This window comes from Phaseolus vulgaris, chromosome 5 (assembly GCF_051622355.1).
Source record: "Phaseolus vulgaris cultivar YP4 chromosome 5, ASM5162235v1, whole genome shotgun sequence".
Lineage (NCBI taxonomy): Eukaryota > Viridiplantae > Streptophyta > Magnoliopsida > Fabales > Fabaceae > Phaseolus > Phaseolus vulgaris.
In genome coordinates this window covers 39514984-39541176 of record NC_143502.1, presented here as the reverse complement: position 1 = coordinate 39541176, position 26193 = coordinate 39514984, and the positions used below count along the sequence as shown (strand labels likewise).

Genomic DNA, 26193 nt, shown 5'->3' with positions numbered 1-26193 from the left:
CTTAAAACTAACACTCTTAAAAAATTATGTATCAAATTAATTTTTAACATTACATAACTTACTACCCAATATATAAATAATAATTTTTTTAAAAAAAATATGACGTGGCAGAAGTCGTGCCAAGTTGGCACGACTTCAGTATGACATGGCAAAAGTCGTGCCTAATTGGAACGATTTCTGCATATGAAGTCGTGCCGAATTGACACGACTTGCCTGAATTTGTAATTTTTTTAAAACAGACCCCATTTTAGTAAAAACAAAAAAAAATAACCCCATCATGGTCCAAAAACCAAGATATGAAGCTATTAAATTGTTGAAATATATTTAACATTCTGATTTCAAGATATGTAAAAGATAGATTTTGTGTTGATATTTATTTTAAAATTCTATTTTGGTTTGGTGCTTTAATTGTAATATTTTCATTTGGTGAATTTTGAACATATGCTTATAGGATTTGTTTTATTTCATTTAACTTACTGCATGAAATAACTTAGGGGTTGATGATAATTATGTAGGATTTATCTAAGTAAAATATGAGACATTGTTGTTATCACTTGAATAGTGACATGATTTTTTATTTTTTATTTTTATGTTGAGTGATAATTAACTTCACAAATTTGTGAAGATAAGAGTATCTACATTCATTCCTAAAGTAAAAAATGATAACAAGTAAGAAATGGCAAGAGAATAAATTACACCGAAAATTTTCATTCAAGCAATGATACACTCAAAATAAACTATATTTTCATTTAAAAAATATCGTTGAAGTAAGAATACCACGTTCAACTAATATTTTCCTAAATTAAAAATAAATTACACCAAATTTGTAAAAATAAAATTGTCTATATTAGTTTAATAAGAGAAATACTTACAAGATTAAGATTAAGTGACATAATAAATCTTTGAGTAAACTACATTAAATAAAAAAATACGTAGGCACTATAACATGTACTCCTATAAAATGCTTATACTCCTATAAAATGCAAGTATTAAAGAGTAGATATATTTATGTAATTGTATGAAATCTCATATGTAATCCTACTCAAATAATTTTGTACTATCAATAAATATACATCATCGATATTCAATTACCATATTCTTTAAAGTATTAGTTTTATATCACCATTATCAATTTAGAATAAGTAATAATTAAACCAATTTTATATTCATGTTATCAGTTTCAATAAGTTAATTAATAATTTTAAAATCTTTGAAGTCATAAAAAGGGCATTTGGTCTAGTGGTATGATTCTCGCTTAGGGTGCGAGAGGTCCCGAGTTCAATTCTCGGAATGCCCCTAAGTTTTTTCGATAAACCATAAATTTTAATCCCATCACCATTGTGCCATGTCATCATTCTAGTAATTTAATACCTACTAACACAACTTGTACATAGACTAAAATATGAATCAAAAGCAAAATAAAGAAAAGAGATTATGTATTTTTTTTAGTTTTAAATATCGTAATGTTGATACGAAAAATTCACTATCATGTATTGATCAATAATAATTAAATGTACAGTATATTGTGTAATAAAATAATATATAATTATGAGAAATCAGGATTTAAAAACATTACAAATTAATATAAATGACTGAGCTTATATTCCATAAGATAAAAAGCAATAATAGTTGACAAAAAATGGATTTTAATACGAAGTATATATATATATATATAATTTTTATTTTTTTTTATTTATTTATCTTAAAATATTTAAAAAAAGTTGGAGATTATTATTTCAGCGATTGAATGCAGTTTTGAATGGATTGAAATTATACCCCGAGTCCCCCATCCATCATATGCTATCTATTTATACACCTAGATTCCAAGGAACAAGAATAAAACAGCAAATAAAAAGAAGAAGAAGAAGAAGAAGAAGAAGAAGAAGAGTAATAGGAAAGTGAAGAAGAATGGGAGGAAATGGAGGAAGGAATTTAGACGAAACACCAACCTGGGCTGTGGCCGTTGTTTGCTTTGTTTTGCTCTCTGTATCTATCATCATCGAATACATCTTCAATCTAATAGGAAAGGTATATATATCCATATTCATTACATGCGTCTAAGTATTGTATTTAATTATAACCCTAATACATATACTTTCACTGCCACTGTTATGTTCATGCGAGAAGTGGTTGAAGCAGAAACACAAAAGAGCTCTGTACGAGTCACTTGAAAAGATCAAATCAGGTGTGAGACAATCTGAACTGTTCAACTAACTTCTTTAAGTGACAAATTGAATGCACCAAAATTAACTTTATAGATGCATGTTTGCAGAGCTCATGTTATTAGGGTTCATATCGTTGCTCCTAACGGTAGGGCAAGGTCTAATATCGAGGATATGCATATCAGAAAAGGTTGCAGGGACATTTCACCCTTGCGCTCATAGAAGAGTGAAGCAAAACAACACTCCCCCATTAGAACACGATGAATACCGAAATAACCGCCATCTTTTAGCGTTGGAAGACAAGTGTGCACCGCAGGTTTCTATGTTTTTTTTATCAGCAACAATGAAAGTATTAGATATTCCAACCTTGCACTACAAAAATTACAGAAAAAAAAAACCAGATAAGTGATAAGTAGGCTTAACACTCCTGCTTGCAACTTTGAATGTAGGGTTAAGATTCTTTCCATTGCATATTTTTTTAATACTTTAAATTTATTTAAAATTATAAAATAATGGCTGATAATAGTTTAAAATATGCGTTAGAAACAGTATATTGATATTTTTTTTTAGTTAAGAAGTGTTGGAGGTAAGATCTAATAGTAGAGATGAACACGTTAAGTAAGCTATATCAGTAGCATTGACTTGTATATCTAAAATTTTAAGTTTTGGATTAAATATATATAGTTTAGGTTCACTTATATATGGTCAACTTATAATTTATTGACACAAATATTCCTGATATTTATCTCCTTATATTTCCTTACAAACCAAACATGAATATATATACATTTTTAATACTCTTTTATTACAAGGTAAAATTTTGCACCAATCTCATTTAGTTTAAATTCATTATTCTTTGTTAACGGACATACATTTTTTTTTTCAATTAGAACAATGAAATAACTGTTAATTTTGTTAATAATTAATCTTTGTAGAGATTAAAATATTTTTTTAATCACATTTCTTTTTAAGCTAGGAAACTTAATTCTATGATAAGGATTTGTTGCCCATCTAATTGTTGGTTTCTTAAGTAGAGATGTGAAAAAATTTCAACGAAAAAAAGGAATGGCCATTGTTCTTTGCCGTAAACTCAGGGTCAGAAATATCCAGCATTAATTATTAATTAATTATGATTTGAGTTTGATACCTTATTATTTATATTTAGTTTGAAGAAAATTCACTACGTGGAACCCTCATAAAAAAAATATTTAACATAAAAATCATTACATAAAAACTAAATTTAGATATAAATAAGTAGTGATTATATTCACTAGTCTAAAAATCATTTTATAAACTAAAAAATTATTATATCAATAATTCCTATTACTAATAAAAATTAATAAAATGATTTTTAAATTGGTTTTTAATTATTAGTTATCAAAGTTTTAACTACTAACTACTTATGTTTTAAATTAGTTTCTATTAGTCTTTTAGAGACTAATTTATAATCTAAAATATTAGTAGTTAAAACTTTAATAACTAATTTAAAAACTATTTTATAATATTTTATTAATAATAGAAATCACATTAAATATTAATAATTTTTTAGTTTTTAAATTAGTACCTAATTAATATAGTGACTAATTCTTTTTTATTTCTAAATTTGATTATTATTTAAAGATTTTTTTTATAGTGTAAAATGTGAAAAATATGGAGAGTGACTTAAGTAGTTTCATTCCTTCCATTTATAGGTAGTTATCGTTTAAAAAATCAAGTTTTTAAGTTTAACAAGGAGTGAGTAATTAGGAATAGGTATTAAAATATTTATCTAGTATTTAAATCCAATCTGATTAAGAATTGAATTTTATGATGTAATATGCGAATATTTAGATATATTTGTAGAAGTGATTTTGATTGTAAAAGTGCATAGGGTAAAGTGCCATTTGTGTCATCGGAAGCCATTCACCAGCTCCATATATTTATCTTCGTGCTGGCTGTTTTTCACGTGCTTTACTGCATTCTCACTCACGCCCTTGGTAGAGCAAAGGTAATATTTCATTCTTTAACAACTTCAATACCTTTCTGGGTTGCTATTATATAATTGTTAAATTGAAACTCAATATATAGATGAGAAGGTGGAAGCGATGGGAAGTAGAAACCAAAACACCAGAGTACCAAGTTTCACACGGTTCGTCCTCTCTATAACCCAATATATACCTTTTTAAAGAACATTTTTGTGTCTTAATTATATCCCTACTTAACGCTAATTATAGCGAATACAACTATTGGAGCCCTTTAATAATATAAAACAAAGCCTAAAAAATTATTCAACCATTATAATATTTCTTCTTCAATTTAAGATATGACACATATTCCCGTTATTCTATTCTTGTATTCTTGGTAAAATTAATCTTCAGTCCCCAATCTAATTCAGAATACCTTAAAACACATCTAGTGATCATGATGTTTTTTACATTTACATTTCAAAAGAATATGATGTCATCAACCAACTACAACATGCTTACATTTATTAGATTTTGGCTCGCTTTAACACCCGCACATTCTACACCCCTTTCTAGCTCTCTCCGGAAATGACTGATGTGCTGAAGAATCAAAATATGAAACGTATATAAGGTTTTTTTCTTTTGTTTTCTGTATTAAATATTTCCTTCCACAAATTCAAATTTGGACTAATAATATCCATGTCATAAGATCTGTTAGTAGAAAATCTAGGAAAATATTGAAAAAAATATTTTTTTTTCATTCATTCAATTTTCAATCAATTTGTAAATAACAAAAGGATTACGAATCATTTGTCTCGATCTCACTACAAAAAAATTATGATTAAAAAATAATTTTAGAGATGAAAAATAATTAATTAATATAATGACTAAATTAGAGGTCATTTTAAAAACTAGAAAAAATTTAGATTTCTAAATTAATTTCTATTATAATTAAATGATTTATAAATTGATATCTAATTAACTATCTAATTTAAAATCTAAATAATTGATAGTTAAAACCTTGGTAGCTAACAATTTAGAAAAAATATTTAACAATTATATAAACTAATGTAGAAACCAATTTTTTCTAATCTCTAAAATAATCTATAATTTAGTCAAACATCTTTTCTAAAACACCAGGTGACCAAAATCCAGTTCATATAAACATACTATAGTCGAAGGACTAACTGATGTTTTTTTTAAAAAAAAAAAAAAAATAATATTAAAAAATTTCCATAGCCAAATACAAGGTAAAACAGCATAAATATATAACAAATAAGAACTATACCATCCTTATTAAAAATAAGATAAAACATCAAAGCTCATTTTGGACCTATTATCAAACACTATCAACTCTCTTCTCGGATTTCACCTATCTGTCTTTTACTGATACTTTTCTTTCTCTCTCGTAACTACCATTAATAATAAACATATTTTAATTGGAATATCTTTATATTTCAACAAAAATTGTATGAATGAAGTATTTCTAATTAATAAATTTAGATAACGCTGAAAAACTCACAATTATAAGTGCAATATTTGCAAAATTGTTTGTTATTTAGCGCAGATCCTCAACGATTCAGATTTGCAAGAGAGACATCGTTTGGAAGAAGACACCTAAGTTTCTGGACCCAGAATGCTGTCCTGGTTTGGATTGTAAGGATGCCCATTATATGCATTTTTTTTTCTTTCGAAGAACACCTATTCAACTGTTTTCTTTGCTTTACCTTATTGCTGTACAGATTTGTTTCTTCAGACAGTTTGTACACTCAGTTCCTAAAGTTGATTACTTGACCTTGAGACATGGATTTATGATGGTAATCACATTACACCCCTTACTAATTTTCTCTTTTCTTTTTACTCATATTTGCTTTTCTCTTCTTTTTATTTCTACAATCAAATCGTTTTCAATTCAACTGTAAACTGTTTCCCCTTTAACATCAACATGTCCAACATTAACTTGAATTTCTTTAGGCACATTTGGGGCCTCACAGTCACCAGAAATTCGACTTTGGGAAGTACATCAAAAGATCTTTGGAAGAGGACTTCAAAGTGGTCGTTGAAATCAGGTTTTGTGCCTCACATAAATAGAAACCACTTTTCAAAGTAACATATATGTATAGTAATTTGATCTAGATATTTACAGTATATAATTAGCTGCTTTCTTTCAAATTTTGTAGTCCTCCAATCTGGTTCATCACAGTGCTTTTTCTCCTATTTAATACTCACGGTGAGTGAATAATTCATGACTCACTAAGCCGAATCACTCATTTTATTGACTATTAAGTGTCCACACACTTACGTTTTGGTACATGGTCAGGCTGGTACTCTTATCTGTGGCTGCCATTTGCTCCTTTGATTGTAAGCACATGCAAATTAAGCCTTAGCTTGATTAATAATGGTATCTTATTTTTTGTAATCATAATTAACGTAGTGAAAATGCTTGTAGATTGTTCTATTAGTGGGAACGAAGCTGCAAGTGATTATAACGAAGATGGGTCAGAGAATTCAAGAACGAGGAGAGGTTGTAAAGGGCATGCCAGTGGTGCAACCTGGGGATCACCTCTTCTGGTTTAACAAACCTCGACTTATTCTCTACCTCATTAATTTTGTGCTCTTTCAGGTATGTGAAGTAATATCATCAATCAATCTAATGCAGTTTATTTGTCAAATGAAACTTCTTAAGCTTTTTTCATCTCTGTTAGAGACTAATAATCCAAATCTTACATGTTTCTTTTCTGGGGTGCTGATCACTGGAACAGAATGCTTTTCAGCTTGCTTTCTTTTCATGGGCTGCGGTAAGTCCTGCAAAATAAATTAACTCCGTTTAACACTGTTGTTATGTTTCTACTTGATGAAGACTAGTGAGTGCATTTCTTATTTGAACAAATGCTATTACATGGTTTAGAACTTTTTTGTTTTATGTGTTTTCAGCTTCAATTTATGATGAAGTCATGTTTCCAGTCCCAAAAGCAGGATGTGGTGATCAGAATCTCAATGGGGTGTGTCCCATTTTCTAGATCCATACCTACTTAACAACTCATTCTAAAACTTTGTTTGCCAATAACAGTCCCAAGTTAATCGTATAAAATTAACATGCATGATGTCGCAGGATCTTCGTTCAATTCCTTTGCAGCTACGTCACTCTTCCTCTCTATGCTCTCGTGACGCAGGTACTTGAATTATAATATCAATATTATGGGTTTAAAATTTTGTGGATAGTTGAATTGAAAAGGTTGTGGGTGAGAACAGATGGGTTCAACAATGAAGGCAACGATTTTCAACGAAAAAGTAGCGATGGCTCTAAGAAATTGGCACCACACTGCGAAGAAGAACGTGAAAGAGAAGCGTGGAGTACGATCGCAGAGTCCTTTGTCAACTCGGCCTTCAACCCCGCAGCAGCAGCCAAAGTCGCAGGCTAATCTGCTGAGACGGTACCACAGTGAAATGGCGACTTATCCATCTTCTCCGATAAGGTTCGATTTTGAGGCACATCTTCCTTATGGGATCCATTCACCCCCCTCCTCCATGGTTAATGCTGCAGCTACTTCTTCTATTCATCGCCATGAAATGGAGATGGAAACGGAAATTGAAATGGATCAGGTCTCAGCTCTCACTCAACGCCAGATTGATATTGACATTGACATTCAAGACAATCAAGAATTTTCTTTTGCTAAAAGATAACAATTTTTATTAAATGCCAAAACGACGAAGATGATCATGATTTTAGTAGCATTTCATCTTTGTAGAACTCCAAGGAGGCAAACGTTAAGGTTAACATATTGTTTTGTTTTATGCGTTTTTTTTCTTATAAAAAACATGTCTTTCTTGGTTATGTATCCCTCCATAAAAAGAAAATTAAATAGTTCCATTTTTTTTGTTTTGAAAATGCCTCGCTTCTTACTCACAAATAGTAATGTTTAAAAATAGTGAAATTGATATATTTAATAAAAAAAAATAAAAAATAAAAAAATAGCTTGTGTATTTTTAGAAAAAGAAAATTGAATAGTTTTTAATTATTTTATAATAGAATTAAATATGTTTTTCTTTCATTTATTATAACACGATTTTTGTCTCTAATCTAAATTTAGACCTTAATACTTGTAATAAGTGAATAATTATAGTAAAGAAACCATTAGAATAAGTTTTTACCAATATTTTTTTCTACTTAACAAATAAATGAAATTTTCAGGACTTTTATAATATTATATATTTACATTAATAATAAATCAAAATGAAATATTTTAACATATTAATTTACATTAGAAATTGTTTGTTACGGAAAAAAAATTATAATGACTAATTTCAATAATTTTTTTTTACTAAGTAATAAGTTTGGATTAAAAACAGAAATTAATATTTAACATAATAATATGAAACCATGGTTCAAACTTCAAACCTCTTTATTTATGGAATCTAAATAGGAATTTGCTTAGTAGGCACCAAGGTGAGTCAACTAAGTTACAGCCTTGTACAGAATTCTAAGCCTCCAATTAAGTCATTATCTCGATCGCAACAAGTCAAATACGCGTAGCTAGAATTTAGTTTTTGATGTTCATGAATACTTATTTGATCAAGTAGTTATAACTTATAGCTAAATTAATTCCAAGAACATTCCGAAAGAAAAATATAGCAAAAAAATAAAGAAAGGTAAGGTTTATACGTGAATTAATTCAAATGCAACTTATCGCAAAGAATTGTTGTAGCCACTTCTTGACATTGTAGCTTTAATGCATAGCACCCTAGCTATCATTCTTTATAATTCAGACCATAGTTTCGTGAAGATTCCTACCTAATAAGATAGAAAGTATATATTAGATTTTGGGACGGTCATATTTATAACTTAAGTTAATATTGTATTTGATATATAGGGAATTTTTTTAATTTACTATGGTAAAAACTAACTATGCATCACATGAGGAAAATGAATATTTCGACATTATATACCACTCTTGATGTAATAAACCTAAAGCAGAGGACATTTCATAATTTTGGGTAACTGTGCTTAATAAATATTTTGGACCTTAGTAAAGTAGCCAAGGCAAGATTATAACTCGATGCAAAACAATTAATATTTTGGTTGGACCATAGAACATAAATGAACATAAATATGCATGTATTTTGGCTGCTATATATATACACCACTGGCGAATTAATAGAGAAATTAGGTCTGATTGCAATGATCTTGTTGGTGCCTGTCCTGCAGGTATATGCTTGAAGATAGTTAGGTCCTTAATTTTTCCACCAAAGACCCTTTGGCCATTCCTAAATCATCAGGATTCAGTGCATCATCTCATTGGAAGATTTCCTGCACTTACCCACTCTGCACGTCATTCCACTAATTTAATACACTTAACATTTATTTAGTCTTCTTCTTCAAATATTATCACTAGTATTCCAGTCAATAATATATTTGAGTCAAGTCATCAATCAAAATAGTACATTGCTCATAAAAAAAAAATCAAAATAGTACAATTTAAATAACTGTAATACCTTTAACCCCTTAATTTTTGAACTAACTATCATAAAATCGTTTCTTTAGTTCATTAATTTGGAAAATATTTTTTTTTTTTAATTTCTCTCTTTTTGAATCCTGTTAAAATTTGTGTTTAAATAAGTCATAAATGCCTGTTATTTATATAAGAATCTATTTCGATTTTTGTTTTAGGATAGTGATTTGTTTTGGTCATCAAATTTTGTGAGTCATCATGACCATAATTTTACGATTTGGTTCGCTAAACTTTATGTTTTTTTCAAAATTAGTATAATAAGTAAAATAAATAACAAATTAAGTAATAAATAGTTTATATAATAAATAAATAAAAATAATAAATAAACTTAACCAAAATAGTAATAAAAAATATATTTAAAAGCACGTCAAATCATCAATCAAATAGTCCATGTATATACTGTGTTTTGGCTAGATACAAATCATAAAAAAAAATATTTGTGATTTTAAAGATAATTTATGGTTTTAGTCTAAATTCTAGAACTTTGTGAATACTATTATGAAACTATGGAATGATTATGTGTTTTTTTAATAAAAAAAATAATCTACTATGGAACTTTGTAGTAGTGTGAACTTTGTCACACTACTAGGGTATATATTTTTGCGTTCAAAATCGGGGAGCTAGCTAAGCTTTTACTCCCTACTCCTCCTGTCATTCATCACTCATAATCTACTATCTATCTATTTATACATTGAAAGAAACTAAGAAGCCAATAACTCAGAAACATGGGAGGAAGAAGCTTGGAGGAAACTCCTACTTGGGCTGTAGCCGTTGTTTGCTTCGTTTTGCTCACCATATCTATCGTCATCGACCACATCTTCCATCTCATAGGAAAGGTATCCATGCATAAACCCATCTGTAACTGCTTAATCTTAATTATCAATACTATAACGAATTGTTGCACCATGTATCTTCGCGAAGTGGTTGAAGAAGAAGCACAAAAGAGCACTATATGAGTCACTTGAAAAGATCAAATCAGGTGTGTCAATCTGAACCTTTTCACTTTTTTCTGTCACGATTAAAGGTTAATCACTCAAGTTAACACAGGTTTTTAATAATTGTATGCAGAACTTATGTTATTGGGGTTCATATCGCTGCTTCTAACGGTAGGACAAAGTGTAATATCGAGGATATGTATATCAGAAAAGGTTGCAGGGACATTCCACCCCTGCACTCACAAAACAGACCACACCCGCAGATTACTACCGGAGCTTTTCCGTTCCGATCACAACCAAAATCTACGCCGTATTTTGGCGGCGGGAGGAACTGACAAGTGTGCGGCACAGGTCAGTTCCTCACCTATTCCAAATTTTAAGAACTATCAGGGCTGCTGTTTAACAGTTCATATAAAAACTATAATTGTATTTTTTTTTGTCTAACTCGTTTAAATTTTTAACCTAACTTTGGCATATCATGTGATTTATATTGTGAAATGTGTAGGGTAAAGTCCCGTTTGTCTCATCAGAGGGCATTCATCAACTCCATATATTTATCTTCGTGCTGGCTGTTTTTCACGTTCTTTACTGCATTCTCACTCTGGCTCTTGGTAGAGCAAAGGTAAAATATGTATGTTTAATTCTTTAACAACTTTTATAACACATCTCTCATTTACTCATTTTGTTGAATAAACCAATGACAGATGAGAAGGTGGAAACGGTGGGAAGAGGAAACAAAAACAGCACAGTATCAATTTTCACACGGTTTGTCTGTCTCTGCACATGCCAATATATAAATATACTCTTTAAATTTCAAAATAAAAAATATTCACGCCCACCTTCTTGTTTTAAACATTTAAGAATTCCCTTGAAAATGTGGTGAATTGAATCCTCACTTCATTATATATTTATTTTAAGTCTTAGCTACCATTAATTAGTAATAAAGATATTGTAATTAAAGTAACAGCATTTTATAACAGTTTGAAAGAAAAGTACTGCATAAACTCACATTTTGTTTACCACAGATCCTGAACGGTTTAGATTTGCGAGGGAGACTTCGTTTGGAAGAAGACACTTGAGTTTCTGGACTCAACACACTATCCTAGTTTGGATTGTATGTGATCTCATGCTTCTGTTTCTTCTTTTTTCTGTCAAACCTTTATGAAATTTCGTGATCATTAACTGTATAGAAGAACTTTTTTTCATCAGACCTATTCAACTGTTTTCTTTGCTTTACCTTATTGGTATGCACAGATTTGTTTCTTCAGGCAGTTTGTACGCTCAGTTCCTAAAGTTGATTACTTGACCTTGAGGCATGGATTTATGATGGTAATCACATTACACCCTTACTAATTTTCTCTATTCTTTTTACTCATATTTGGTTTTCTCTTCTTTTTATTTCTACAATCAAATCATTTTCAATTCAACTGTAAACTATTTCCCCTTTAACATCAACATGCCCAACTATAATTAGTCTGTGATCAACAAATTATATTCACATCCCTACCAACATAAGTATTTGCAACAAAGTTTATATCACAAACTTAACATGAAACTTATTATGAAATTTATTGAAGTAAACTTTAAAAAAAATATGAAACTGTTACGACTTCGAACGAAGTAGGTGTGAACTCTTTGAACTTGTCTTCTTAATAAAAATATAACTTGAATTTCTTTAGGCGCATTTGGGACCTCAAAGTCGCCATAAATTCGACTTTAGGCAATATATCAAAAGGTCTTTGGAAGAGGACTTCAAAGTGGTCGTTGAAATCAGGTTTTGTGCTTAATTTGCTTATCGTAAAAGCAGTAACCATTATTTGAAATAATGCATGTCAGAATTGATTTAGAAAATCATTGTATAATTAATTAACAGTTTTTTCTAATATTTCAGTCCTCCAATCTGGTTCATCACAGTGCTTTTTCTCCTGTTTCACACCCATGGTACACATCTTATATATAATAACTCACCAAGCTAAATAATATTTTATGATTAAACTTACGTTTCCTTACATAATTTTTGTATATGGACAGGCTGGTACTCTTATCTGTGGCTGCCATTTGCTCCTTTGATAGTAAGCCCATGCAAATTAGGACTTGATTAATAGTTAATGATATTTTATTTTCTGTAATCATGATTAACGGGGTGAAAATGCATGCAGATTGTTCTATTAGTGGGAACGAAGCTGCAAGTGATAATAACGAAGATGGGTCAGAGAATTCAAGAAAGAGGAGAGGTTGTAAAGGGCATGCCACTGGTGCAGCCTGGGGATGATCTCTTCTGGTTTAACAAACCTCGACTTATTCTCTACCTCGTCAATTTCGTGCTCTTTCAGGTATGAAAGCGTGTACCACTTTTTCAAAGCATGAACATCAATCAAATTCAGATTCTTAATTTTCTCTCATAAAGTGACTAATCCAAGTCTTCTATGTCTCTTTTTCTTGCATGTTCATTGGAACAGAACGCTTTCCAACTTGCCTACTTTTCATGGACTGCGGTCAGTCGTGCATTTATTTCTGCATACCATTGGAAAAAAATAAAAATTTCACACTAAAATACATAAACTATTCAACAATATATGTAAACATTTCTTCATGATCAAGACTTGTGATTTGTGATAGCAATTGTAATAAATGCTAAAATTTTTATTTTTATTTATTAAGATTCCACGTCAACTATAAATTAAGATATTTTATAGTATATTTAGCTATGAAACTCGGACACTCCTCTTAAATGGCGTATCGAACACCGACACTAGTATGACACCGATAGGATACGTATCCGTAAAGTGTCCAATTCAAAGAGTATTTATTATATTTTTAACAATTTTAATACTGTTCTAACATAATTTTAAAAAGGAAAAATACATTAATTTTTTTAAAATTCAAACTTTATTGTATATATTGTTATTAGGATTATAAAAATAAGAAACAAATCCTTGTGAACCAGTCATGAAAAGAATCTTTCGGTTCCAAAAAATAATCTGGAATATACTTGTGCACATAAATCTTTATTGTTAATTTATATAATTCATAATTATATAATATATAAATTTGTGTCCTCGTATTCTATATTTTAGAAATTTTACGTATGTTTGTGTCCGTAAATATTTAGAATCTATTTTAATAACAACAGTTTTTTGTTAAAGTTGTGATATTTTAAAATCCACTTTTTTATACTATCATTCATGAATAAGAGTATCGTGGGTTCTACTGCTGTTAATTATAGTTATATGAATTGTGGACTTTGTTTTACAGGTTCAGTTTGGGATGAAATCCTGTTTTCATTCGCAGACGGAGGATGTGGTGATTAAAATCTCAATGGGGTATGTTCTGTTTTCTAGATAACACACTCAAACTAAAACTTTGCTTATATTAATCTGAAGTTAATCGTATAAAATTAACGTGGATGATGTGGCAGGGTTTTCGTTCAATTCCTTTGCAGCTACGTAACTCTTCCTCTCTATGCTCTCGTCACACAGGTAGTTTAATCGATATGATCTCATTATATATAAAATGCATGCAACGTTTTTGACCTAGAGTTTCTGAAAGAGGATTTAAGAATGAATAAAAATTGAATGGTGGTGGGTGAGAACAGATGGGTTCAACCATGAAACCAACCATATTCAACGAAAGAGTAGCCATGGCTCTGAGGAATTGGCACCATGCAGCCAAGAAACACGTCAAGCAACAGAACCGTAGATTACAGTCAAGGCCCACAACCCCCAATCACTCTACATCTCAGGCCCATCTCTTACGCCGCTGCCACAGTGAAATTGACATCTATCCCACTGACTCTGAGGCCCATCATCCCTATGAGATGGATTTGAGCCCATCATCCAAGGTGCATGATCACGAAGTGGAAATGGAAATGGGCCACTTGGATCATGGCCCACTAGAAGATGTGAATGAGTTGAACTCAGCCCTTGCGGGATCAGGTGTGACTCAACACGAGATTAATATTGAACACGGCGAGGAGTTTTCATTTGATAATAGATGATTACAAATTTTATATAGCACTTAGAGATTCACTTTGATTTTATGGTGCGTGTGTATTAAACTATTGTATAAAAGGTCAAAAACTCAAAATAACTCAAGAGAGAGATGTGATAATAATGATTGTAGTTGCATCTCACCTTGAGTAAAATTTTCAGGCATTAGATCTTTCATTTATAGTTTTCTACACATGGTTGTAGGAATTCCTCCACTTGAATTTCAAGGTTTTTTTTGACCATGATGGGGTTATTTTTTTTTGTTTTTACCAAAATGGAATCTGTTTAAAAAAAATTACAAATTTATGCAAGTCGTGCCAATTGACACGACTTCATATGCACAAATCGTCGCAATTAGACACGACTTCTGTCATGTCATACTGAAGTCGTGTCAACTTGGCACGACTTCTGCCCTGTCATACTGAAGTTGTGTCAACAAAATTTATTTATATATATATTTTATTTTATTTTTAATTTTATTGTTTATATATTGGGTAGTAAGTTATGTAATGTTAAAAATTAATTTGATACATAATGTAGCAAATAAGTCAAATCATAAATAACAAAATAATATAAATAAATTATTTTATTTGGATTTGTATAAAGATATTAAAGTATCATGAATGAATTATTATAAAATTCTTGTTTGAAAGCAAGAATAATCTGTGAATTTTGTTATTTGAGATTTGTTACCTAAATGCAATTATTTATATTATTTAAATTATATTCATAATATATATATATATATAAAAGTATTTACAGTTATTTAATCATTTTGAAAATAATTATAATACTTATATTTTTTATATTTTAATATAAATGACATTTAAAAGAATAAACAGATTTCCGAAAAATGTATTATTTGATTTGTGATAAAAATAATTATTAGTTCAGACAAAAAAAATCATAATTTATGATTTGTTTATAATTTTGTTATTTGTGATTTGCTACATTAGTCAAATTATTTATATTATTTGACTTATTTAAAATATATATAATTCTTTTTAAATTATTTATGATTTGTGATTTGACTCATTTGCTACATTATGTATCAACTTAATTTTTAATATTATATAACTTACTATCCAATATACAAACAATAAATTTTAAAAAAATAAAAATTATGACGTGGCAGAAGTCGTATCAAGTTGGCACGACTTCAGTATGACAGGTAGAAATCGTGCCAAGTTGGCACGACTTCAGTATGACATGACAGAAGTCGTGCTTAATTAGGACGATTTGTGTATATGAAATTGTGCCGAATTGACACGACTTGTCTAAATTTGTAATTTCTTTTAAACAGACCCCATTTTAGTAAAAAAAAATAAAAAATAACTCCATAATGGTCAAAAACTCGAATTTCAAAGGGACAAAACTTTTCACAAAAAGAAATAAGAAGAAAAATAAATAAGAAGAAAAAAATGAAGTAATTTTTTTATAAATTAATCCAAAGAGATTTTTTTTACATATATTTTTTAAAATGTTGATATCAGCTAATTCTAACTTATGGAAAAAATCATTTTTAAGTTTTGCTTGTTACTTTTTTTATTTTAAGAAAATATTTATTTTCTATTTTTAAAAAAATGTTTATGGATAAATTTGTCTGTTGTATAAGTGTTTGAGTTTCATGGGGAAGTTATATGTTATTTATCATCATAGTTTTATAATAGTTTAACACTAATGACATTCGAGTAATACTCCTAGTTAGACTTGTATAATCTAACATTCATATATAATATTCATTACACCTATATTTACTTATATTTACATTTATCATTATAAAAAATTAAAAAAAAAATCCTCAAAAAATTAAAAATATATTTAAAAAAATTGTTACTCAAGAAATTAAAAACATATTTAAAAAGAATTGTTTCTCAAGAAACTAAAAACATATTTAGCGAGTGTTCTTATTAAGTTGAGATAATTTGTTTAGTACCATGTACTAAATAAATTTGTTTTTTTTTATGTCACCTCAACTTATACAAATTTAAGTCACGAGTATATATTATGGATGGTCCGATAACGACTTGATAATGAATAACCTTTTGATAGCGAGTGACCTGATAAAATCAACAAACACTCACTATGATACTATAAATGACTTTAATACCATATTAAGAAGTGAATTTTAAGTTTAACTGAACCTTATAAAACCGACTTATAAAATGAGATTTTTCAAGTATAATTTGAGATAATGCCGTTTTGTACAGTTTGATGGACATGTTTGGAGATGAATAATTTATGTTATTGAGATCATCTCAACCACCCAGAATAGATTGGATCTAATATCTATTAAAATATTGTTGTTGAGATCATGTAGGCACTGCTGCTACTTCTTCGTTTCGGAGTTAGCCTTGAATTGGCTTACGAAAACACTTAAAACAAAAGTTGACTTTTCTTTCCTATGATCCTATGAGTACCGTCGTATAATTTTTATAACCATGGTGAATTCATTTTCTGATTCTTTAGGTTCTATGACTTACAAATTAAAAAATCTTAATAGTATTTTTAATATATTAAAAACAAAATAACTTTTTAAACCAACAAAAGATGAACTGTAAATCCGATTTTAATTTATGAAGTCCTAAAATTAATTTCACATATGCTTTAAGATAATTTTTTAAAATATTAAAACTCGCTAAAAGAAAATATCCATTCTTAGAACATAGCAATAATTATTTTTCCCTTCTAAAAGTATCTATGATATCCATTAAATAAATTTAGTTTAAGATATACATTATTTTAAAATATAAGTAAATATAACCTATAAGATTCCTTGATTATAAATATCTAGTTAATCTTAAATTTTAAAGAAAGGAATAAAATATAAAAGAATTAAATTGTGGAAATTTTATGAAATACATTTCTGTGTGTGTGCATATTTATACACATGTTTGTCGCATCAACTACCAAATCTACCCAATTTAATAATTTTTTAATCCATCTCTTTAATACTCTAGAATAAAAGATTCATTAATACATACATACAAATAGTTAAAAAAAAAATAGTATAATTTATTCTATCTATCTTGCTACAAAGACTAAATTTCTTATTAAAGCTAAGATGAAATGATTATAATATTTTAACCCACAAAAATCCCAATTTTGATGAGACCCATCTAATTTCACTATTGTAACCCTAACTCTTTCTTATTTTTTCTTCTCTCCACAAATTTCATTTTTCCCAATTTCTCTGCTTCCTTCTTCATCCTTGTTTTTGCGACATGGCCAGAGGTTCCTCTCAGTCTCAGTCCTCCACTTCAACGGCCGCGCGGCCAGGAATCGCGGCTCCCCGCGGCTCTGCTGCTGCCACCGCCGGCATGCGCCGTCGCCGTCTTGCCGGTGGAAACAGCTCCACCAGCGCCAGTGTCGGCGGCGGCGGCGGAGGCGGCAACATGCTGAGGTTCTACACGGACGATGCTCCGGGGCTGAAGATTTCGCCGACGGTGGTGCTGGTGATGAGCCTCTGCTTCATCGGCTTCGTCACCGCTCTCCATGTCTTCGGCAAACTCTACCGCTCCAAATCCGGCGGCGCCGCTTGATCCCACGATCCTCTTTTGGATCTGTGGTTCTGATCCACGCTCTCGTTGGTTTATTTCGGCTTTTCATTCACATTTGCAATTTCAGTATTTTGTTCTTGTGAAGTCAAATCTCTTACTGTGCCCTTAAACATAGATCTATGTCGTTTCTTTATTTAATCATGTATACCAGTTAGTTTCGTTGTTATCAACTCTAGTTTGTTTCGTTTTTTTCCATCTGAATACGAATTGAGATATTTTCCTGCAGAAATGATTTCAAGAACTCACGTTTAAAATGAATCAATCTCGCGATTATTGAAGTTAAACAGGTGGAGTTGATGTTTTCTACCATTGTTTGGTGGTAGGGAGAAAATGCATGTTCCAGGTCCCAATCCAATTGTGTTTCCCAATTTCTTCTTTTTGAAGAAGTTAGGTTTTTTGTTGAAAACAAATCCAAATTTAGAAAGACATATATTTGATGTTTCTCATAGACTAAAACACTGATGATTGCCGGAAGACTCAATCTAACTGAACAATGTAAATTAATTCATTTATTTTAATTTAGGTGAAATTCAATATTTTTTTTCAAATATTAAATATTATAGTCTATTTAAATAATTATTCAAAAAAAATAAATTTTGAATTTAATAAAAAAATCAAAATCTAAAGTTAATAAATCTGAGATTTTTTTTTCTGATTGAAAATGATAGAAAAATAAGAAATTTAATTTTTTATTTGCATTTTTTTATTTTCTTAAAACTAAATAGGAATAGATACGTTAAACAACTCAATAACACTCTTAATTTGAAACAAGATAATTGTTTTAAAATGTTTTAACCGATAAATTTAATAAGCATGAAAAACATCGACACAATTAAAAATGAAGCAATAACTTTGACCTACATTGTTTTGGTAGGTAATTCAATTAACTAACTTCATTTATATTATTTGATGAGGATTTTATAAATTTGATTGAACAAATTTTCCTAAATAATTAGCATAAAGAGTGGTTTATTAATAATGAGGTAACGTTAACTATAATGAGGCGAAATTGGGAATAGAAAGGCATGCATGCATTGGCATTGGTAATGAAGGGTTGTGGCAGCGAATTGTGCGTTGAACGGCTGGTTTGCGTTTGAGATGGAACAGTGGAGAGTAACAAAAAAGAAGCACTTTGACAACTTTCTCTCTCCCCAAATCGTCTCCATTGCCACTCCTTATTTTGCAGACTTTCCCTCACAAATTATCAACCTGAGGAGAAACCAGAGTAACGGTAACAATGTCCGTGATCGACATTCTCTTCCGCGTCGATACCATTTGCCACAAATATGACAAATACGACATCGACAAGCAGCGCGAGCTCAACGCCTATGGCGACGACATATTTGCTCGCCTCTATGCGGCTGTCGAATCCAGCATTCAAACCGCTCTCAATGTTCCATTCTCTTCCCTTCCCTTTTCTTGTTCTTCTCTCTTTTCTTTCCGCATTGCTTTTCTTGGAATTGACGTTACGCGCCTGTTTGTTTCAATGCAGAAATCGGAGGCTGCTGCCGCGGAGACCAACAGGGCCGTTTCTGCTTCTTTGAATGCGGAGGTTCGTCGAACCAAGGGTAGACTCATGGACGAGATTCCTAAACTGCGCAAATTGGTGAATAAGAAGGTCCACAAAGCTTCCTTCACAACCTATTCATCAGCTTTAACGTTTCTCTGTTTTGCTTTTTCACCTTTTAAGTGAACTTTTATTAGCATTTAACAAAAGACTTGTTTTTCTATCATCAAGTCAACAGGGGAGGTAATTATGGAATATGCCTGGGTAAAGTATGATTAAGAGACTGAAAATCAATTCTAACTGATCATGGTTTAAACAAAAATACCATATTGACATTTTTTTATGGCCTTAGGAATAGCCAACCTAATGGGCCCGGTGGAGGGAGATTTGAGTAGTTTCATTGAAATCTTCATTTAGTTATTGTACACCAAATAAAGAATGAAGGATTAGGAATGACTTGTTAGACAAGTTACACAAAATTCTTCAGAAGGGATGAAGATGTGGACGAGACGCAGATGATTGTGATCATGAATTTGAATAATTTGTCTGGTAGAGGGCTTAACAAGCTTAAGAAACAAGTTCCATTCTTTTGAGTTTTGATTTCACTAGAGTCTCTTTGTCACTGGTTGAGGGTTGGCTGAGGATCAAGATATTGGCTACAGAAATCTTTCGAATGTGCTTAATGGCCCACCTTCTATTGGTGTTTGTTTCACCGAGGAATCGATGATTAAAAATAAAAACTAGGGTGCAAATAAAAGTAACTGCTATTTAATAATATTTTCGAAAGAGGGAGGTATTAATATACTTCAGTTTGCTTTGTGTCTTGGGTCTATGCTATCTTCAAGTAGTAATAATGGAAGCAAGGTTTTGGATGCATATAAAAATCTAATACTAACATTAACAGGTTAAAGGTCTCACAAAAGAGGATATGGCCATTCGTCAGGATCTTGTTCTGGCATTGCCCGAGAGAATCCAAGCAATACCAGATGGTATTTCTGGTATCCAAACTGCAGGATGGAATGAGACCTCAACTCAGCCACATATCAAGTTTGACTCATCAGGTGATCGGCATTACTAATATTGAATGCATTTACCATCAGCAGCATTTGAATTAATTGTTAATCGCGATTGTCACTTTCATTCCCAACCTCAGAGGGACAACTTGATGGTGAATATTTCCAACAAAGTGAAGAATCCAGTCAGTTCCGACAAGAGTATGAGATGCGCAGGATGAAACAGGTATGCAAAATTTCTTCAGTATTCCAATTACCTTGTTGTCTACGTTAATTGCTAAATTAGGAACTGCCTGACGTTTATAATCATTTCATTATATGGTATTTGCCACGGGTTGATCTATAGTCTTGTTGAGTCAAATTTTTATTTGTACAGGATGAAGGACTTGATATCATATCGGAGGGATTGGATACCTTGAAGGATCTGGCCCGTGATATGAATGAGGTTTGTTCTGTTATGCATCTAGCTCTGTTTGGGAATTTTGTTGAAAGATGTGGGTTTTAAGAGGGTAATTTTTTTCTCATATTTCCCCCCAACTATGTTCAGGAATTGGATCGGCAAGTTCCACTAATGGATGAAATTGACAATAAGGTAAAATAGATATTTATTCAGTCTTGTTTTTCTCAGAATGATGTTGTCATGAATGCATATAAAGTGCGGCCTGATTATACAGGTGGATAAGGCAACAGCTGAAGTGAGAAACACTAACGTGAGGCTGAAGAAAACTCTCAACGAGGTAATTGACATGATTAATTGCACTCTCCTTTCTGTGAAATTTTTTTCAAAATACAAGTTTCAATTATCTTGCAATTTTTGTTTCCTCTCCAGATAAGGTCTAGTCGAAACTTCATCATTGACATCATTCTACTCTGTGTTCTTCTGGGAATCGTTATGTATTTATACAAGTAAGCTGCAATTGTGTTCATCATAACAAAACTAGCCAAGAGTGTTAATTAATTTCTTTAATTATGCTAATTCTGTACTCCTTCGTCTCCTCGCTAACACAATATCCTGTCTTTATTTCAGTGCTCTGAGGTGACTTGATGTTGAATTCTCTCCCTTGTTGTACTGGTGTCCGGTTGTAACATGGTATTACATCCTTGCGCTATCTGAGGGCTGTCACTGTAATTTTCCAACACTGCATCATGTTTCACCTGCTGGAGAATGGCAACATATATTTTACCAATGTGCTTTGTAATTCTGTGATGTATCAATGGCCACTTTAATATATCATCACTCTTTTCTACAAGTCTTGCCTACTAATTCTATTGGCATGTAAGTTTCTGCATACTAGTTAAAAGATTGATGTTTGGGGCACATCTGTCTTCTAACGCCATTCTTTCATAACCTCTCATAAAACAACTTGTATTATTAAATATTACCTCAATTACCATCTATGTTAAATCAGTGACTGAAACAATTGGTGCAAATTGTACTGCAAAAGAATTCTGAATGCATATAAACATTTACGTGAAGTTCATAATGATTTATGCTGGTTCAACGCTGAAGTGTTCATAATGGAAGAGGTTAGATTCCGATAACAAATAGGCTCAGAGCATCTCTAATGAAGAGGTCTTCATATAAAAAAATTAATTATAATAGTAGTAAAAATTAAAGTAGAAATAAAAAATTATAAAATGTGAATTTTATAAAATTTTAACATTAGAGTAAAACATGCAAAACAAAATTAAAAATGATAAATTACTCTTAAACAAGTAAAATAAAAACTCCTGAGAAGGTATTATAATACGCAGAAGCATGTAGATGTTCTTTACATGTGAACTTTAAATAAGAAGCAACTCCTGTAGGTTGGATAGATACAAATGGTTTCTACATGCTATGATTACTAGGGTAGGATAAAGTACTAGTTGAACTGACACAGGTCACGCTCAAGAAGCTAATTGGCTGGGGCATTATTTACATTGTTTCCAAGGAATTTTATGAATACAAGGAAACTTCTATACTGCCCCATGTTAGCCATGCATAAAGAAATAGATCAATCATTCGCTTGAATATTGCGGGCTATCATCTTTCCGGTTACACCTACGTCATAAGTTGCATAGTCCACACCTGTGAAGTAAAAGAACTTTGACTGTCTTATAAATTATAATAAGAACTTTCATCACTGAGGGTACCTTCCTGTAAAGACTAAATCGTTAAGCTCTTGAAAATTGATGCCAGTGTCAGGTAGGTTCTCACTGAAAATGTCATCTTGAGACTGGTTTTGGTTATAACAGTTCAATTCTCTACTGGCCAACACCCTGCTAGGTGATTCATCCATTTTGTTCTCAGACTTCCTGTTAAAAGAAATGAGATTTCCCTCCTGTTCATCTTCATTAGATTTTCTTGCCAGTGGGTTGAAGTAACTGTCCAAAGAAGGAAAAGTCATCTGAGAATTCACTTTAGTGAAACCATCTTCAAAAACTGAAACTAGATTGGTGCCTTTGCAGCCCTTAAAGCTCATATTTGGCATGTTTTCAGTGGGAGATACAGGTGCACCAACAAGAATAGAGGCTATGATCTGATAGTCTTTGTATTGATAATCAGTGATCATGTCAGTCCGACAGTTCATGTTTGTTGGATATTCTTCACTCCTCGGTAGTTTTGCAGAAAGGTTTAGTTCACTAGGATTCTCTTGATTTTCACATGATATCTTCGAAGAGTAGCCTTTATGTCGAACCCGGCACAGTACCCAGTCATCCAACTGTGACAGCAAGAGACATGCTTATCATTATTGCATCAAGTTCATGTACTAAGAATAAGGGATCACAGTTTCAGAAGCATGTTTGAAAATAGTGTGAATAGACCTCGCAAGTTGTCTAGTACAAAAATAATCCTAGATATCTTTTTCTTTGGTTTAAAATGATTGGTGTGTCCACCATTAATATATAGCCTTTTAATAATCCATAAATCTAATTTACTTGCATAAAACCGAAGTCTAAATTCGTACCCTTGAGAAGTTGCCCGTTTCATACGGTTCATCAATGGAATCTATATGCTGTTCAATTGACTTTGTTACGAGGTTTTAGCAGAATGGTTGAAGTTTATTTATTTATGTAAAAAATTAAAGAACTATTCATTCTTACATTAGTTTAATATCAACTTCAAATTGGGAGTGATATTTTTAATGATGAATTTTTTATCTCCCTTTTCATAGGGACATCAGACCACCCTTTTAGCAGGACAAAACAAGTATTTAATTGGTTGAAAGATTCGAGCAGACATTGTTTTTATTTAGACTGTAATGCACTGCATTTCTTATTTCAACACTTTTAAGTTCGTAGTAATCATGTGTTTGATGAGTTGGTTTATAACCTGCAGCTAGAAAATATGAAACCAAATGGAATGGCTAGTTTGTGTGGTTCAAGATCCTGTTTGAAAGCAATTCTGCTATAAATATCCTGTTATCCTAAACTGGTTATTTTCTTCCATGGAAGCAAAATGTTTGTTTACAAGAACACTTACCCGCATGGAGCCTTTTAGCCTGGAGGATTTGGTGATTGTGTCAATCAATCTATATTCATTCATGATCCAATCCGTCTTAGATCCCTTAGGAGGTCGACCTGAATAAAACACCAGAGCTTTCTTCACTCCTATGCGCTTTGATCCACTAGAAGAAAGAATTGGCTTGTCCGTTCCTGTTGCCTTCCAGTATCCTGAGGCTGCTGCCCTGTTTGGCCTCAACCCATTTGGGTACTTTCTGTCTCTTGGGCTAAAGAAATACCACTCCTCTTCTCCAAACAAAGACTTATCTGCAAATTCACAACAAAAACAAAAACAGGATTCATTTTTCTTAACTGCATTCATCAACATGACTCAGGACGTGTCTCAATAAACTTTTTTCAGAAACATTTATAAGAGAAGAAAATAAAATAAAAAATCTCATAAGCTAAAACAAGTTTTCTCATCTTATCTCATGCACCATGCACAAGTTATTTTCTTATGAAGAAGTTAGTTTGAGCATAAGTTTAACAAATGAAGAAAGTTCTTAAAATTTTCATTGTATTTTCTTCTCTTTGAAAGCATTTCAGAGAAGTTTATCTAATCCCTTGGTAAACAGAAGGAGTGAGTGCATGGCGAAGGACACACTGGGTAGCTCCCACGGGTTATACTTGTAGAGATCTATTTCAGCTATAATAGATGCTGGAAGTGGACGTGAACTGATTTTGTTTTGCAAGTAATGAACTATGAGTTCTTCATCAGAAGGGTGGAATCTGAAGCCAGGTGGGAAAGAGTAACCCGAGTTCAGTTGATCTCCCTCCATCAAAGAATACTTTTCTCTTAACAAAAGAGAGAGAGAGAGACCAATGGAATCAACAAGTGCCGATAATACCAATTTGGCTCGGTTTAAATAAAAGAGTAAAGTGTTATCTACTTATCCGCAGTATATATAATATGTCTCTAGTCCCATGCAGATATTACCAACATTGTGGAGAAGATACTAGGGACAGGAACCAATTAGTTGCAAGTAAAGTTTGAGAGAAGAAGACAGAGAAACCCATCAATTTGGCTTTACTCAATGATTTGACCTTCACCTACGTACTAGATAGCAACTTGCCCATGATAGATAAAGTACAATCTGCTTAACACCTCATCACCACAATGCATAATTCTGCTATAAATTGAGCATTGCACAAACTTAAAACTGAGATATAAAATTAATTTTGTGACATAATAAGTTAGTGTCACTTTCTCAACCTTATTGTAGACGGGACTCTTGTGCAAAAAGAAAAATGTATCCAAAATGAAGCAGATTAACAGGTTAAGATAAGTTGCTTGTTTGATTGAATTACACAATGCAGACGACAAATTTAAATAGCCTCTGATACTGACTCTCTGATAATCATAGCAAATAATAACTCCCTCCCTCCACTAAAAAATAAAAAATCTCAGGGTACCTAAGGGCTTTTGTTTTTCTCACTGTTTGTTTGGCTAAGTTACAGAACCCTCTTCAACACTAAACAACTATGTAGTATTTAAACTTAAGGCTATGGTGAGTCTGATTGCATAGGTTTCTGCGCTGAGTTTGTGTCCTTGGAGAACTTCGCGAGTTGTCTTATTACAGAGACATAATAAAGCTTCTTCAAATGTCAAGTCTTCCAATGCCTTGAAACTTCCTCATTTCAATATTAACCTTGTCCTCATTTCTTGTCCTTTTTTTCCCATTTCCAAGCAGTGAAACATAAACCAAGTTTAGTGGGAACTTCATCAACGCATGAGCTTCCCACATTATTATTTTTTTCATTATTCAAATGCTAGCAAATTAAGAAATGGAAAATAGTCGTGCTGAACTAGAATCTCGTTAACAAAAATAGACCTAATCAAAAGCAACAGGGAAAACATTACCTTAATTCAAACATTGCACTAGCATTTTGGTCGCAAACAAACCGATGATACCCAGGTTTTTCAATTTGTTCGTCACCAGCGAAAGCAGCTTTTGATTTGGAAACTACCTGGCATAAGTTGTAAATAATCAAAATTCTGGTTCACGTTGACACAAAAAAAAACTTAGTTCCAATCGAGTTTCTTCGTCATCTTTTGTCCATTAAGACCTCGAATCCAAGGATGGTTAT

The 26193-nt window shown here is 31.5% G+C and overlaps 5 protein-coding genes and 1 non-coding gene across 7 annotated transcripts; 5 read left to right on the top strand and 1 right to left on the bottom strand.

Annotated features, from left to right (window-relative positions):
- Positions 1–1225: 1225 nt before the first annotated feature.
- On the top strand, positions 1226–1297 carry TRNAP-AGG (transfer RNA proline (anticodon AGG)). The gene has a single exon. It is a non-coding gene; the product is annotated as a tRNA-Pro (tRNA).
- A 500-nt stretch (positions 1298–1797) lies between these two features.
- LOC137835751 (MLO-like protein 6) lies at positions 1798–7979 on the top strand. Its single transcript, XM_068644383.2, has 15 exons — positions 1798–2028; positions 2128–2185; positions 2273–2478; positions 4033–4149; positions 4230–4290; positions 5673–5761; positions 5848–5922; positions 6080–6174; positions 6286–6335; positions 6426–6466; positions 6555–6728; positions 6868–6903; positions 7040–7107; positions 7218–7278; positions 7358–7979. Exons 1-15 carry the CDS (start codon positions 1909–1911, stop codon positions 7787–7789), a joined length of 1683 nt encoding a protein of 560 aa, XP_068500484.1. The 5' UTR covers positions 1798–1908; the 3' UTR covers positions 7790–7979.
- A 2262-nt stretch (positions 7980–10241) lies between these two features.
- LOC137835752 (MLO-like protein 6) lies at positions 10242–14781 on the top strand. The gene is made up of 15 exons (XM_068644385.2): positions 10242–10451; positions 10537–10594; positions 10684–10901; positions 11056–11172; positions 11255–11315; positions 11576–11664; positions 11805–11879; positions 12230–12324; positions 12442–12491; positions 12582–12622; positions 12710–12883; positions 13010–13045; positions 13806–13873; positions 13969–14029; positions 14146–14781. The coding sequence occupies exons 1-15, from the start codon at positions 10341–10343 to the stop codon at positions 14545–14547; spliced, it is 1656 nt and encodes a 551-aa protein (XP_068500486.2). The 5' UTR covers positions 10242–10340; the 3' UTR covers positions 14548–14781.
- Positions 14782–17561: 2780 nt separating this feature from the next.
- On the top strand, positions 17562–18269 carry LOC137835750 (uncharacterized). Its single transcript, XM_068644382.2, has one exon. The coding sequence runs from the start codon at positions 17764–17766 to the stop codon at positions 18079–18081; it is 318 nt and encodes a 105-aa protein (XP_068500483.1). The 5' UTR covers positions 17562–17763; the 3' UTR covers positions 18082–18269.
- Positions 18270–19234: 965 nt separating this feature from the next.
- LOC137835749 (syntaxin-71) lies at positions 19235–22059 on the top strand. 2 transcript variants are annotated; one of them, XM_068644381.2, is made up of 9 exons: positions 19235–19492; positions 19592–19717; positions 20511–20667; positions 20760–20845; positions 20996–21064; positions 21167–21211; positions 21294–21356; positions 21449–21525; positions 21647–22059. In XM_068644381.2, exons 1-9 carry the CDS (start codon positions 19337–19339, stop codon positions 21657–21659), a joined length of 792 nt encoding a protein of 263 aa, XP_068500482.1. In that variant the 5' UTR covers positions 19235–19336; the 3' UTR covers positions 21660–22059. The 2 variants fall into 2 exon arrangements, with proteins under 2 accessions (XP_068500482.1, XP_090158300.1); XM_090302174.1 differs by lacking the exon at positions 21647–22059 and having other exon boundaries at positions 21449–21529.
- Positions 22060–22334: 275 nt separating this feature from the next.
- LOC137835747 (NAC domain-containing protein 68) lies at positions 22335–24984 on the bottom strand. The gene is made up of 3 exons (XM_068644380.2): positions 24710–24984; positions 24086–24372; positions 22335–23324 (listed from the first exon to the last, which is right to left on the bottom strand). The coding sequence occupies exons 1-3, from the start codon at positions 24882–24884 to the stop codon at positions 22743–22745; spliced, it is 1044 nt and encodes a 347-aa protein (XP_068500481.1). The 5' UTR covers positions 24885–24984; the 3' UTR covers positions 22335–22742.
- Positions 24985–26193: the final 1209 nt, after the last annotated feature.